This window comes from Molothrus aeneus, chromosome 13, assembly GCF_037042795.1.
Source record: "Molothrus aeneus isolate 106 chromosome 13, BPBGC_Maene_1.0, whole genome shotgun sequence".
In the NCBI taxonomy this organism is placed as follows: domain Eukaryota; kingdom Metazoa; phylum Chordata; class Aves; order Passeriformes; family Icteridae; genus Molothrus; species Molothrus aeneus.
In genome coordinates this window covers 10,454,281-10,468,280 of record NC_089658.1, presented here as the reverse complement: position 1 = coordinate 10,468,280, position 14,000 = coordinate 10,454,281, and the positions used below count along the sequence as shown (strand labels likewise).

Below are 14,000 nucleotides of genomic sequence, written 5' to 3'. Positions count from 1 at the left end.
TGCAAAAGTCTGTCCTGGACCTAAGTGTCCCCATCCCCAATGAGACAGTTGAGATGCTGAACACAGACTCTACACCACCCCCATCTGCTCACCAATGTTGCTGTTCTTTTTTGGAGGCTGATGTTCTATTCTGAGGCAGGGCAGAGAACTCCAAACCCGCAGCAATCTCCGTAGAGCAAAGACGAGCAGTGCCCCGTGTGTTCAGTCCCGTGTTCCATCCTGTCACCCCAGCTTCTCCTGCCCCAGCCCCTTGTGATGTCACCTGGTAACACTGGCCAGGGAACACACCTGGCCACACCTGCCTCCATCTCCTTCCCTGAGCAGCCAGAACAGAAAACTTTGGGAAGAGAGGGGCACCCACCCATTCCACTGAGCAGGGAGCTTTGGCCCAACACCTTTATCCGTGTTTGCTCGCTTGGATTAGGATTTATTATTGCCATGCTCTGCTGGAAGGGCAGTGATGACCGAGGGTGTTGACCATAAAGAGATGGAGCTACCTCAAAACATCATAATGAATTAGCTTCTGGGTGTTATGAGGATTTCCCTGAGGGAAGAAAAAAAGGTATGGCAAATGGCTTTTAATTAGCTATGTTAATGCAGATCATCTCTAAATTCCATATGCCACTGAAGAGCAGCAGTTTTTCCCTATTTAACAACTTGGAATGTAACAAGTACCCACAGAAGAGGCCCATGAAGTGATGTAAAAAACCTCCTAATCATCTTGTTAAACTTCAAGCAAAGGATGTCTCCAGCACTCCTGGGACAGCTGTTACTGCTATTGACCCCTAAAAATCTGGTTCAGTTTTGTAAATGGAACTGGATATGTTTATTCCCACTTTTTGTGGAATCTGAATCAAGACTTTGACTTACTATTTTAATGTAACAAGATACACAAATCCACATGGGTGCCACCAACTGCAAGCTCTGGGGCTGAGAATTAACTTCCCATTACTCTCACCACAAAGTGCCTTATTGCAAGGAAAAGTGTTAATCGAGAAAAGAAATATTAAACCATCAGAACTTTTTCAGAGGTCTTGTTACATATTAAAAAGTCCTATTTTTTCCCAACTGGTTTTTTAGGAACATTTAATATGAACTGTTACTACTAAGTCTCCAGCTGTAGTCTTTTTCCCTCTCAAAATTCCTGCAGTGTTAAGAGTTATGGCATTAAGTGAGATGCAATCACAAAGATTTAACATGTAGGAAATCACTGTCAGGCATAAAAACCAAACTCCTCCTTTTCCAAACCACAAGGCTGCTGAGCAGCAGCTAAAAAACCAGTTCCCCAGGAGCTGGTTGTATATATTTTGCCACAATGCATTTGGGATTGGCTTTCTCTGAAATGTTTCACCACCTAAATACTGCAAGAAAACAGTCAACAATGACTTTTAATTAATCCACCAAAGTCTAAATTATGTAGCTTAATTGCTTCCCTATAGGATAAATACCCTTTTAAATACCCTCCTAGTCGGAAACTCACTAAAGCATTTCAGATTTTGACTAAAAAATAATTAGAGAGGGTTTGAATTATATCCCTCTATTTAAAAGCTAGGTTCTAAGAAGACATGCCAATACTTTAGTTCTTGAATAGTTATCAGAAGTTCCAGTTCCATCACTTTTCTCCTTTTTGGTAAAGGAAATTTAAAAGCTAAAAGATCACAACTCCCCCTATTTATAGAGCATTTCAAGACTGATGAGGTTTCAGCAAAGGAGCCACACTTGATGTTCTCAAATAAATTGAATTCCATGGAATAGTTTTCATGTTCCTACTGCCCAACAGGAGCAGGATGTGGGTGGCACTGTCCAAACAGAGTCAGGCTTTTTTTTTCAAACCAACTTGTTTTTGTCCTTTGCCACCACACTTTTCCAATTCCTTCCCTAAAGGGTACTTGACATTTCTGATTTTTTTCCCTGCAAGTATGAGGCAGATCACTTCTGAAAGTTACACATTTCTCCCTCCTCAGTTTAGACATACACTTCTCATGTAATTCAAGCTGTAAGTCACACAGAGAAAGCTACTGCTCATGCCAGGCAGATGTACAGAAATATGAACAGTGGTTACCACTCCAAATCTTACAGGCATTTCCCAACCATATTTGTCCCTTTTGGTCTTGAAAAAGCTTCAAGCCTGAGTCACTGCAAGACTGAGCAGAAGGAGTACTCCCCATGATCACTCACACCCATCACAAGGTGGTCACATCTGTTTATTTTGCTAAGAAATGAGTCACAAACAGAACTACCAAAGAGCAGTAACACAGCTAAAAAATAACTGTGTAGTTAAGTATTTGTCAAGAAACAAAGTTTGCCAGCTTTTACTTGCAATTTTCTCAAAATGTTTTTCTTCTTTTATACACTGAAATTTGGTCACATTTTCAAAACACCAGAGACTCCTCTGGAAATCTCTCAATTTGCAGAGCCACTCACACTTACAGACTCGGTGCTGCTGTTACTTGGCATTAGAAAGGTGCAAGTACATTTGGAGTATCTGCCCATTCCCTCCCAGCAACAGGAGGTGATGCAGTCAGAAGAAGCAGCTCATAATTAAACATTGTAAAGAGCTATTTTTGACTCATTTACTCATTAATCCCCTCACATGTGTTTGGCAGCTATGACCGTTTTCACTTTTTTACCTCCCTAGTTTTTGGTGTTGGCCCAAGTTGTGATACCTCAAAGGCTAACAGCTGCTTTGATCCAGCGTGGCAAATCCTACTTTTCTGCATAAAGAGTTACTTAAATTCACCATAATAACCCTTCAGACTGAGACGGAGAGCAGAAGTCTGTAAACAAGAATAAATTTATTTTAGATTCTTTAAAGATTTAATGATATACAAAATGTATACAGTATTATATCCTTATAACATTTTACCTTTCCCCATCAAACATAAAACACCATTTAAACAACTATTGTGTTCGTGCCTTAGGTCTGTATCTATAAGATACACTACTGAATAAAAAATTTATAGAGCTATATACTGCCCTTTTAATTAAAAATTACAAATTAGTACCTATGTAACAAAACAAAAAAAATCGCAGCATGAAACTTCAGTTGGACAACAGGTTCTTTTCTTGCTGAATGCTCAACAATATTTGGGACAGTTAAATTACATTTTATTGGCATGAAGGTGCATTGCAATCTCCCATACTTTACACAATGCTAATCCAACCCTAGTCTCTCTTAAGTAAGTACCACAAATAACATAACATTAAAGATGTTTTCTACACAATTTTAAATACATTTACAAGTTATGTGTACATTCGGTTTCGATACACTGGTTTTAGGAGATCTTTGGAAGGCAGAACTTTTGAAGCAGTCACTACGTAGGTACAAGGGAAAGCACTTCCAACTTGTGTTCTTACAAGGCAACTTATTTGGACCAGCACAAACTAATTCTTCTATTAAATATGATTATACCAGTCTATCATGGCTTTGTTACTATTTGACAGTGACTTGATAAAATTGAAATGTGTAAAACAAGAAATTTCATTATGCACAATTCAGGCTCTATTTCACAAAACAAAAGCAACCAAGCTCAGTTTTACAGTCATGAAGCTGAAAGAATCCTGATTCAAGAGACTCTCTCTTTTGGAACAGATCAAGTTCCTACCTTCAACTTCAGTCTATTGGCATCCTATATACACCTCATTTGGCTCTGTCCTCTTCCAAAGGCCAGATTAAAAGACACCTGGTGAGAAAATATTAGTGGAACACTTCTGAAAACACTCTAAGAATACTCTGGCATTACAGAGGTAGGTGCTTTCTCCTGGTTTTGCTCATTGACAGTAAGACAAATGCCAAAAAGACAAATGCTTTACCTTAAAACATCAACTACCAAAATCCTTTTGGTGGAAGGCATATTTCCCACCACAGGACTACAGGAAGAAAATCCTCCACTAAACCAAAATAAAATAAAAAATAAAACTTTCTGCTTTAAAAGCCCCTTTAAAAACACATCTTAAATACTTGTCATTATTCCACCTTTAGAAGGATCAGCTGCCACGCTGCTCTGTAGATGGTTATCACAAGGTAAAATCCTTAGATTATGGACCAGCCAAAATTCCACTTATAAGACAGTAATCCTTGTTTTGACAAGTCTTTCTTTTCGTTATAGTGAGGGAAAGGTAAGTGACAACTTGGTGAGGTTCCACAAAGCTTGAGCGAAGCCACTGAGTTGATCACATCATCAGAGCATCAGACGAATGGAATTGGCCGGATCAGAATCTTTGGTGCAGCTTCCAGGCTGAATTGTCAATTCAGGGGCATCGTCCTGAGGAAATATCATCTTGTCAGGTGTGTAGTCATTCCTCTTCAGATCTGTACAAACAGAACAAAGTCGTAATGATTACTATTTCTTGAGCTAGTAGAATCAATGGGGCATAAATGTCTAGCAAAGAATTGGATATGCAAATGCACTTATGAAGATGAATTCCAGGATATGCACTATCAAAAAAGGGATGTTTTTATCATAGGTGCAATCAGAAGCCTAAAGTCAAATGACATAACTGCTGTTTATTAGTTGTTCCACTTTCACAGCATGCCTTGACTATTTCATTATGTATCATACATCATCTCATGACATCAGTGTCTCAGAAGGAGGGTCCTGTAGCTCTTACCAGGAAGTTTCAGTTTCCTGCAGCAGGAATTACAGTGGTGCTTTGCTCTGAAGTTTTTTATTGCATCCTCTCCCAGATTGGCTGGCCCGAACACCATATCGTATGACCTTAGAGACAAAGTACACATAAACATCCCTTGCATGTGTTCTCTTTCCAGGGAAAATTTTATATAATGCTTTAAGTCTTTCTTAACCCTTACCTTTTTTCCCCAGCTTTTATCACAGAGGGATCTGTCAAATTTTCACCAACACCTTCACAGACAGCACATGAAGAAAAAGTTAAATCTGATACACTTCTGATTACATAAATATATTAATATTAAAAAGCCTTGGAACCCTTAGCTGTGACTTCTCAGCTTTTCCAAGAATAAAACCAGAAAAAACCCACAACAAACACAACCCAAACTACACATGATTTTTCTACCCTTAGAAAATTGCTCCTAAGCAAACACTTTGTACTTCTCAGATATCTTCCATTTATTTTTTGCATTTCCTAGCTTGAGTTTTCACCCATGAGAAAAATCTCATATACAGTTCTCACTGCCAGAATATCTGGCACAGAGTTCAGGATAAAACCCACTTACCACACTGGCACTACACAAGTGTGCCAAAAAATAGCATTTTTTATGGCACATTTCATTAGGAAAATGTATCTATTTATAGTTTCTGCATTGCTGTAAGATTTAATACTATATTAGAACTAAAAAGCTGGTGAAGGGTGTGGAGCACAGGTCCTGTGAGGAGCAGCTGACAGAACTGGGGGTGTTTATCCTGGGGAAGAGGCTCAGGGGAGACCTCATCACTGTCTAGAACTACCTGAAAGGACACTGCAGCCAGGTAGGGGTCAGTCCCCATCAGGAAGACAAGAAAATGGCCTGAAGTGCAATAGGGGAGGTTTAGGTTGGAAATGAGGTAAAATAATATTCACTGAAAAGGTTGCCCAGCACTGGAACAGCTGCCCAGGGAAGTGGTGCAGTCACCATCCCTGCAGGAATTTAAAAGCTGTTTAGGGGTGGCCCCTGGGCACATGGAGTGTGCTGGATTTGGCAGTGCTGAGTAAAGTTGGACACAATGCTCTTAGAGGTCCTTTCCAATATTTATCATAATATGATTAAATAAGAAAATCATAGATCCTAACTAACTAGAAGAAGCAGCACTAAATAATCCTCGTTGTTTATTACAAATATACAACAAAATGCTAGCAAAAGAAAAACCCTAAAAATAGATAATATTAAAACATAGATAATAAAATAGACCTTGGTCCCAATGCAAGTTTCAAAGTCAGGGCATTACCTTGCAGATCTAATACCAACAGTTCTCCTCTTGTATACTCATATGTCCAGTGGCTGAAGGCCAGCATAACCTCCTCCAGCATGTTAGTTGGGATTATTTCATCCCCATTATTGTTATTGTATTTTCTAAACTCTCCAGTCATGCACTCTTCAACTGCAAACCACTGGCCAGCAGAGTGGCAATATAACAGGAAAACTTCCAAGAACCTAGTAAAAAGTACACTTAATTAATATAGCTCCAAAATAGGAATCTATCATTACTGTTAGATTTTTATTTTATTTACTAACAATTTAATTACTCTTAAACTATTACACAAAGCCATTTAGATTAGCCCACTAGATTAGAATCAGTGCAGAAAATATGAGGGGAAAATACTGCCAAGGACAATTCTGCTTGCCTCATTCACAGCAATATTCCAAGACATATCAACATATGAGTATCTTAACATATGTGATGCATCTGTTAACATCCTGTAGGCATTGCCCTGAGCCAAAAGCATGCAATATAATGGCAGTTTAAATACACTCACCTTGGAGAGTATGGGATGGATTTGGGCTTCATCTGGTTGAATGCAAAGGTGAGCTTCTGTGCTGCTCTCTGCTGCTGAATTTCCTGTGAGTCAAACCCACGCCTCATTAGCTGCTTAACAGAACAGGGACCAGCAGAGAGCCAAGCAGGCAGCGGGAACAGTGTCTATTCCCCCAAGGCAGGGTAACAGATTACTTGCTTTTTAAATTATACCTGTATTTTAAGAATTTGAGCTCTTTGATTAAATAAGCCATCCTGGAGCAGAGTTTTTAACCCTTTTGCTCATACAGAACCCTAGGCTAACTTTTTTCTTATTCTAATAAGTATATACTAGTTTACAGGTAGCAAAATAATTCCTGTTTAACATATAATGCCTGTCTGTGTTTAATAATTGTCAAAGAACTTACCCTCAAGCACAAGTGCAACACAGTGTCCTCCTTATAAATGCTTGACCAAGTATTCACAACTTCAGGAAGAAAAGACTTGATGATGTAAAGATGTCCTGATTTCAGGATATCATATTCTGACCACGTGCACACAACTTTGAGAGCTCGACGTAAACCTCCTCCCATCTCCTCTTTACTTAAAAATTCAATTTTAGCACAGAGCCCCAGCTGTGACCAGGAGGACATGCTGTTGTTCAGGATGCTGGGAGAACTCTCTTCAAGGCGATACACAGTGACTGGTTCACCTGCAGCACAGCACAAAAGCCATCGCTGAGCTGAATTTTCCAAGTTTGAAATGAAAAGCACTGAAAACACACCACTTCTTACAATAAGCTGCAGTGTTAAGTCATTACAAACATCTTGAATTAACAAAAAATTTAAACTGCCCAGTGGGGTGACCCCTCTGCAGCTTTTTTCACAGAGCTGCAAAATTTGTCCTCCTATTTAGACCTATTAATGACACTGTTCAAACAGCACTAAGAACACTGAATAAATGTTTAAAGTTCAAATGAGTGAAGACAACTTAAAGGAATCCTTCCAGAATATTTGTTATAAAACTGTTAGTACAATACTCCCATCACTGTAACACCATTTCTGAGGACAACTATAATTAAATCTACATTTCATAATCAAGTGAGTTGCCCTAGAAAAGGTGTCATACTCACATATATTTCTGAGTGTTCTAAGACAGACTTCTTTTAGTTCATTAAGACTTCAGTTTCACACTTGCTGTGAGAAACTGTGAACTTTGCCTTGATCCTTCTATATCAGATCCTTCTTGATCCTTCTATATTAGATTTTATAATATATATCCTTGATCCTTCTATATTAGAAGGATCAAACCAAATTAGAATCCATGTAAGGTTTGCTTTTCTTCCCCAAAAGACCACAGTGAACCAGCAAGAAGAAATACAGTTCTTACCTCTTGGAGGCACAGGAGTGAATGGAATGCTCTGTGATAATCTCATCAGGTTATTTCTTTCTACAGCTAGAGGAAAATTACAGCATTTGTTGAAGTTTAAGGATCTTATAAATGTCAATAAAATTACAGGCATTAGTTTGTAAGAGGGACTGACCTGAGTAATAGTAATTGATATCCATGATAGGCTTGAAAGGAGAAGCAATGCCTGAAAAGAGATTAAGGAGAAAAAAGAAAAAAAAAAGAGAGATAACTCTGGCTACTAATTTATGTACTAAAATACCACACTACAGTTTGAAAAGGATCTGCTGTGAAGATAACTAAATATTGCACTTAAGTCTATGGTACCTCAGGGGGAAAAAAATGTAGTGCTTAATGTTTGGCTCTTTATTTAAAAATTTTAAAATATTTAAAAATCACAGTATTGTGTGTCAAATAAATTCCAAATTCTGATCAATTAAATACATTCCCATACAAGACCCAACCAGTTGCTTATACATAAAAATCTCTCACCTTTAGAGCAGAAAGAAAACTTACCATTCAATGCATCTTCTTCTGATGGCCTGTCAAATGCCAAAAACAACAGTCACCTTCAAACTTACTCTGTACTCCCTGATTTTCACACCTCATCCTAGGTCACCTTGTTAACCTCACAGTACCACTTTTATCCTGTTATCCTATTTTTCAAGGGCAGTACAGGTTTCTTAATTACAAAATAGTAATGGAAAGCTGTTAAGTAATCTCATGTTTTTACAGCTACACTTTAAATACCTCCAAGTCATGCATAACATTATGGTAAGTTTGCATCACAAGAGCTCGTTCCCACAGAGGTGCTTTAATTAAAACTTGTTCACAACAGTTTACCCTTCTGTTATCAGATAAATAAGCTAATGCCTTTAACAGTTAACTCAGGGGGTAATTGTTAACAATGCATAATTTCAGAGGTGGTTACAGTGGGAAAGGCTGGGTAAAGACCTTTACCAGGAAACGAGCTGCTCACTATGTGTCAACACATTTTCATGTTTGCCCTCCAATGTGTGACACCATTAATCTAAACAGAACCTGTTAAAGCATGGTGAGAGCTCAGCCTGACCCCCCCATGAGCACCTGCAGCCCAGGGAGACAACCCAGGCCTGGGCTGCATCCCGAGGAGAGTGGCCAGCAGGCTGAGGGGGTGATTCTGCAAAGACCCCAGGTGGAGCACTGTGGCCATCCCTGGGGCCCCAGGGTAAGAAGGACCTGTTGGAGAGAGCCCAGAGGGGGCCACAAAGATCCTGGGAGGGCTGGAGCCCCTCTGCTCCAAACACAGGCTGGGAGAGCCTTTCAACCCAAACAATTCGATGACTATCCTATGATTCCAGTAAATACATTTGGTTATTTATTAAAAGAAAAAAAAACAAACCCAAACTATGTGGGGTTTTTTTTCCTCATTAAATGCAACTAAATACCACTACAGCCAAAGACAACCAAAAAAAAAAAAAAAAAAACCCCCCCAAAAAAAAAAAAAAAAAACCCCCACACCAAAAAAAAAAGCAGATCAACATACAGAGTGATAAAATTGCTCCATTAGTAGAAAGCTTACTTACATTTGACTGCTATTTGAAGGTCTGCCTTGTAGCCAATCCTTTAAAACAAAGGAGAGGAAAAATAAAGAGGGCTTCAGTCTTGTAAGGAAAGCACAGTTTATTCAGCTGGAGGTGGGGTGGTAATGAGTGGAATGTGTTTTAAACTCTTGAAGTACAGCCCGTTTATTGGAAATAAACCACGCTGTACTGAACTGCAGTTGAATGGAGAGATCCAAATACAACCAAGAAATGGTAACTACAATTAAAAGAACAAATAAGGCTCTATATTCACTACTGTTTATGGATTATATAAGTAATTCTTTTCCTTAAAAGAAAAGAATTTTAATTTTATTTCTACAAACAGAAAACAGCACAGATTTTCATCGTGAGAACATACACAACTTCTTCCCTTAGTGAAAACAGGTCTCCTGTTGCCTCCTAGAACAAGTCCACAAATCAGTATTACTCTATCTGTACTCTATCCTTTATTTGTTCAGCTTCTAGTTCTGCTCTAGAATGTCACAAAAGGTTGGTACAAACCGTCAGTAAGGCTGCTTTGGAGTCAACCTGCTGCGTGTCTTCACTGGATGCTCTCCTGCTCTTGCTGTACACTGCAAATGAAGGAGATTTGTAACTGGACATAGAATGGCAGCTGTCACTGTCACCCATTTCCTGATAGTGAACAAACAGACAGCTTAACAAAGCTCTCATGAAACAAGCCAGACCCACAGCTCTAGCTGAAGTTTGCAGTCCTAACTAGATCACTTTGTGTTTTACAGCTCTGGCAAACCCAAGGTAAAAGAACCGAGCTGGCATGGCTAGAAGAACCACAAGAAGCAGAAGATTCAAGTACTACCAAACATGAGAATATTTCAAGATTATTTAACCATTTGTGTTCCCTTTGCATCTTCTTAGGGTACCCATTAGCAAGGCAAGTTAGAGACAACATTAGGGGACCTGAGCAGAGCCCAGACTTACGCTGCTCTGAGTGGGCTGTCAGAGGGTCAGTGAACCCACCACAAGAACTGGATTGTTGTAGATCACTGTCAGTTTGAAGACCCTACAAAAAAAAAAAAATTACATTTACCATCAGTCATCATTTTGGAACACAATCTGCCCAGTTTCTCTTTTTAGGACTGGCCAGGATTCTTCAAAATTTCTGGATGTACTTCAAATACCTCACTGCACAGAAATGCACAAGTTGAGTGCATTAATTCAGTTTAAATGCTCTTCTCACAGTAGCCACCAGCTGTAACATTTTCAGACACACATTAAGACCCCTGACCCACACCAAAAGAGTTCTTTGCAAGGGAACGTTACAATAGCATAGAACTACAGAAATGTCAATTACACTGGATCCCTACAAGTACCATGTTCAGCTCATCTCTTTTGTGCCTTTGTTGGCTATCAATTCTTATATAAGAATATGGCTCTGGCAGAAACTAAATTTCAATTTGCACCCACTTAAAAGAGCAACAAAATGTAGTAAACTCCTGCCATGTAAAAACCTGTGGGTTATGAATGCAACTTCCTTATGGACATATTCCTTCATAGCAATTACACATTGCTAGAATATGTACTGAGGTGGTCAACTTTTGACAACAAAATATTTCTTTTGCAAAAAAAGGAGAAAGGTGGTTTCATGACAAACTAGGACTGTGTGTAGAGTGGCACAGGGCTTACTCATCTATTAACTCCGCTGGTTACCTGAATAAACTGTAAAAATTCATTGTGCCCTGCTTATGATTCCTGAAATCATAACAGTTAGGAAGTTGTTACCACCCTTTTTCACCCTTCCCTCTTACAGAATACACCCCACACACATAAACACACACAGGTCTCTGTGTGTGTGTGTCCAAAATGTCTTTCTGATGTGTGGTTGTGTGCATAAAAACTATTTCTTTACATCCCTAAACAGTAGAACATTTTAGACCTCTGTCAAGGAGACATCCAGTTTACAGATAATGAGATAAGAACAGAGACCCATATCTTTACTGGAAAGAATAATTTTAGTGCCTGTTCAAAATAAGATTCCTAATAAACAGAAACTTTCTTTACTTACTTGAAGTCTGGTTGTCTCTATACCCTCCAATATAGCTTTTTTGAAGTCTTCCTGCTGCTCCTATCAAAGAAACATAGCAAATAATTAACAATATCAACAAAAAAAACTGTGCCAAAAATACACACAAAAAGCTTTTTGGTCACACATTATACTCCTCAAAAGGTTTAGAAGCAGCAACTTAGCAGAAGACAAATATTTCAAATGGTCATAATGCAATTCTCAGGTGTATTCTCTCCTGAATGCATAACTGCAAATTTGTATGTACTAATTCAAGTACAGCTACATGGCAAAAACTGTATTCATATACATATATATATACATACATATACATACACACATATATATACACACACACACACACATATATATACATACATACACACACACACTAGAATACTTGGAAGGCAGGTTTATGATTAATTACTTTTACATTTGAGTAATTTTTATTATTATCTAAGGAAATTTCTTTAAGGAAATGGAAATTATTCATTTTAGTTTATGACAGGTTTGTTAAAAAGCTTTTTCTTCTTGGAAGCATAATGAACAATCTTTGTCACTTTTGAAAATTATATTCACTGTCACCTTGCTCTATAAATTATAACATAAATTACTCTAGTCTTCCTAAAGGCTGATCTTGAAATTTCCACGTGTAAAATATTTAGCTAGACACTAATTATGGGATACCTAATTTTATCTCAATTCACAGTTGTAGTCATCTTAGCTTTCATAACCTCAGAGTTTATTATTTCACTAGTATCCTATTATGAAGCAACAGTACTTGATGGCAGTTAAGGTTACATGAGGTTTCCCTGGATTTTTTTTTAATCATGAAACAGATGCAAAGTGCAGTCTGCACTGATTGTGTAAGTTTTTTGATTCTATTTGGCCTTAGACTTTTTCCAAACATACTGTGACATGACAGTTTAAAAGGAAATTATCCCCATTAACATATTTGACAAAGCTTTTCATGCTCACCTCAATATCAGCACTTCTTTCCCTCATTTTGCTGGCTGCCTCTTTGAACCGCTGTAGGTCCATGCTGTCTCTGTGACCTTTGACACAGTGAATTCAAAAAGAGTATTCAAAATCAAAGGCAACCTCCAATGTTCTGACCATGCCAATAGTCTGCATCACCATAGCAAAGGGTTACAAACCACCTAAGGTCTGTGTGCCTGTTTGCACTAGGAAAGACATTACAAACATGCTCAAGTGAAGATCAGTGTAACAATATCAAACTATTGCCTTTCCTGCACTGAGGTGTGGAGCACCACCATTCAGAAAGTAAAGCTAATATTTGAAATCTTTACTCAAGCGTATGCTCCTCGCAGGAAAGGAACAAGGCCTGGATTACAGCACTTTTATGTATGCTTGACAAATGAAGGGAAAGTAGACAGTTTCCTGGAGGTAGCTTTTACAATATACCCTTCATCCTCCCAGCTGCAAGAAACACTTTTCAGAATTTTCCAAATCGTGTGGCTTTATAATGAATGAAAATCTAACCGGCTTCACCATTGAAACCTGCATGGTATCACAAGTGGTGTAAATTGTGGACAGCAAGAATGAAGGGTATGTTCTAAATGCTAGAGATGTCAGAGGACCATATACAAAAAAAATCTGGCTCCAGTAAATAAGTATAGTTAGTATTCAAAGTTATTAGTGGTGAAGTACATTTAAAGATTAGATAAGAGTTGTACAATCACTGTCCATAATTTCTGTTTAGCCTTGCTTTCTTTTTTCAACCATGAGGCATTTATACACAAATAGCTAATGTAGGTAACTTCTTAGAAATCCAAGTTTCACAGCAGTAGAATAAGCTCTTGTCTAGAGATTTAAATTTATACAACCTCAGCAAATCTCTGGAAAACACTGAGACATCCCTAAACAACTTTAGCAAGACAACACCTCTGCAGACAACCTGACAATTCCAGATTACAATCTTCTGCTAAACACTAAGCATACTTAAAGCATTATCTACTTTACAGGAATCAGTTAGTAAACCCACACCTGTGTTTTGCAATGAATCTGCCACTGTTTTACCATTCAAATAGATAAGTAACTAACCAAAACCATCCACTTTTTTACTGTTAAACAGAACTTGAGGGGAGGCAAAATTTGTATTGAATTAAAGGACTTTGGAAGCTTCCAAAATGACAGCCCCAACCCAGGTTAGCCTAGGCAACAGTGGAAGATCCCAGCTGTAACAGTGTTTAGAAATAAAGTATAGGAGAAACCCTCAGCTTGACACAGATACCACAGATATTTATCCAGGACTCCATCAGCCTGAGTAGTGTTCTGTAATTACGTCAAGGAATAGACAATATTTTTGATTTATGCAATCAGAAGGTAGGAGCTTTATAATGAGCCACAAAAGGTTTGTCTACAGTGCCCGTACCAAGTTGTACAGCTGCTAATTGCCCAAAACTGCTCTACTCAACAACTGGATAATGTTTTTCAGAAAAATATTGTCTATGTGACAGAATTATGGAGAAATTATAATTTCAGTTAAAAAAAAAGTTCAAGCAACATAGGGAAATTAGAGATGTTAAATGCAAAAAAAGCAGAGCAAAATGGTAGAAT

The 14,000-nt window shown here is 38.2% G+C and overlaps 1 protein-coding gene across 1 annotated transcript in view; it reads right to left on the bottom strand.

The window, feature by feature from the left end:
- Positions 1-2,776: 2,776 nt before the first annotated feature.
- Positions 2,777-14,000, bottom strand: part of TRPM7 (transient receptor potential cation channel subfamily M member 7) — a 51,015-nt gene continuing 39,791 nt past the window's right edge. The window contains exons 27-40 of the mRNA XM_066559179.1: positions 12,399-12,475; positions 11,424-11,483; positions 10,340-10,421; positions 9,902-9,972; positions 9,383-9,420; positions 8,334-8,359; positions 7,954-8,004; positions 7,800-7,865; positions 6,839-7,122; positions 6,433-6,515; positions 5,904-6,109; positions 4,811-4,862; positions 4,612-4,718; positions 2,777-4,312 (exon numbers count right to left, since the gene is read on the bottom strand). Of these exons, the coding sequence (XP_066415276.1) occupies positions 4,182-4,312; positions 4,612-4,718; positions 4,811-4,862; positions 5,904-6,109; positions 6,433-6,515; positions 6,839-7,122; positions 7,800-7,865; positions 7,954-8,004; positions 8,334-8,359; positions 9,383-9,420; positions 9,902-9,972; positions 10,340-10,421; positions 11,424-11,483; positions 12,399-12,475 (1,334 nt within the window). The 3' untranslated portion in view covers positions 2,777-4,181. The remainder of the gene's footprint in view (positions 4,313-4,611; positions 4,719-4,810; positions 4,863-5,903; positions 6,110-6,432; positions 6,516-6,838; positions 7,123-7,799; positions 7,866-7,953; positions 8,005-8,333; positions 8,360-9,382; positions 9,421-9,901; positions 9,973-10,339; positions 10,422-11,423; positions 11,484-12,398; positions 12,476-14,000) is intronic.